The sequence below is a fragment of the Cyprinodon variegatus genome, unplaced genomic scaffold (assembly GCF_000732505.1).
Source record: "Cyprinodon variegatus isolate N-32 unplaced genomic scaffold, C_variegatus-1.0 Scaffold764, whole genome shotgun sequence".
NCBI classification, from domain to species: domain Eukaryota; kingdom Metazoa; phylum Chordata; class Actinopteri; order Cyprinodontiformes; family Cyprinodontidae; genus Cyprinodon; species Cyprinodon variegatus.
Window position 1 is genome coordinate 183,147 of NW_015151217.1, and position 1,552 is coordinate 184,698.

General features: G+C 38.7%; 1 protein-coding gene across 1 annotated transcript in view; it reads left to right on the forward strand.

The window, feature by feature from the left end:
• The window catches only part of LOC107098266 (serine incorporator 1-like), a 14,941-nt gene that overhangs the window by 10,987 nt on the left and 2,402 nt on the right, over window positions 1-1,552 (forward strand). The window contains exons 6-8 of the mRNA XM_015395837.1: window positions 16-185; window positions 648-738; window positions 848-1,004. Of these exons, the coding sequence (XP_015251323.1) occupies window positions 16-185; window positions 648-738; window positions 848-1,004 (418 nt within the window). The remainder of the gene's footprint in view (window positions 1-15; window positions 186-647; window positions 739-847; window positions 1,005-1,552) is intronic.

Genomic DNA, 1,552 nt, shown 5'->3' on the forward strand with positions numbered 1-1,552 from the left:
GTTTTTCTCTCCCAGCTCTCCTGTCATTCACCTTCATCCACTATGCCCTGGCTTTCACCGCTGTCGTCCTCTTCTATGTGTTTTACACCCAACCTGACGACTGCACGGAGCACAAAGTCTTCATCAGCCTCAACCTCCTCTTCTGCATCGTTGTGTCTGTTGTTTCCGTTCTGCCTAAAGTCCAGGTATGGTTCTTTTGTTGGGACTACATGTCTGTGTTTACTGAAACACATGCAGACTAGCTGGTTTCTGAGCATAAACCAGCCTTTAGTTTGAGAGATTTCCTTCCAGTCAATGATTCCATGCAATCAACTGGTTTTCCTTGGATTAAAAAACTGAATAAATTTGACTTTATGATCTGGTGAACTGTTAAGTGCCTTGAGATGGCATGTCTTGTGAATTGGCGCTATAGAAATAAACTGAATTGAATTAAATTATTTGCTTTCTCTCATATTGTTGACCTAAAGTCTGCTGATGCTGATTTTTTATCCGGAAATGTTAATCTTCCTGCAGAGTATAATTGTAAAGCACGATACCTGCAGTCTATGGAATGCATTTAAATCAATGCAGCAGTGTCTGTGATACAGCCTTGATGGAGGATTCTATTGTCAGCTCTGGCATCTTAAAGCATCTAACTGTTTTTACAGGAGGCTCAGCCCACGTCAGGCCTGCTCCAGGCTTCCCTCATCTCCCTTTACACCATGTATCTGACCTGGTCAGCCATGACCAACAATCCCAGTAAGTCCTGTACATTCCAGGTCCTGTTTATCTGCAGGTTGTTTGGAAGAGAAAGCAAAAGACTCTAAAGTAAACGGTGTTTAAACTAAATTGTGCATCCTCATCTCAGACAAGAAGTGCAACCCCAGCCTGTTGAGTTTAGTCCAGCCCAGCAGCCCCACTCCGCCGCCTCTAAACCCCACTTCAGCTCCAGGCAACGTGCAGTGGTGGGACGCGCAAAGCATTGTGGGACTCCTCATCTTCCTGTTCTGCACGCTTTATGCCAGGTATTTGATTGTTTTCAAATCATGGTGACACACTAGGCTGTAAAATAAGTGATATTGGTGAGATAAATCTTCCCTTAGAGTTGAATCAATAAAATCCCCCAGATTTGCATCAAGTTGGAAGTCAAATGAATGTAAGTATGTCTTTGATGTTACTCAGAGGGAACTGGCTGATGGTGAAATCACAACAGCAAAATAAATGAAAGATAACACAGCAGTATCTTGTTTACAGAACCGTATAATTCATAAAACAAAGAAACCTGATCATGTAAATATAGGAAAAAGTAAAAATGTTTTTAATGAAAAATTTAAAGTGAATTGGTTTTGTTTTTCATTCATTTATATTAAAAACAAATAAATAAACATCTCCATTATCTTATTTCAAATGCATGATAGCTAATTATCTTGATTTAAGGGAAAAAAATACTAATTTAATTGGATCATTTTATTTACTTTTTTAAATTAAAGGAAAAGTCCGGTCAGTAAGGAATGATCATTGGATCATTATCTATACCTAAAACTAATATGATCGTTAATCAGTAAAAAAAAAA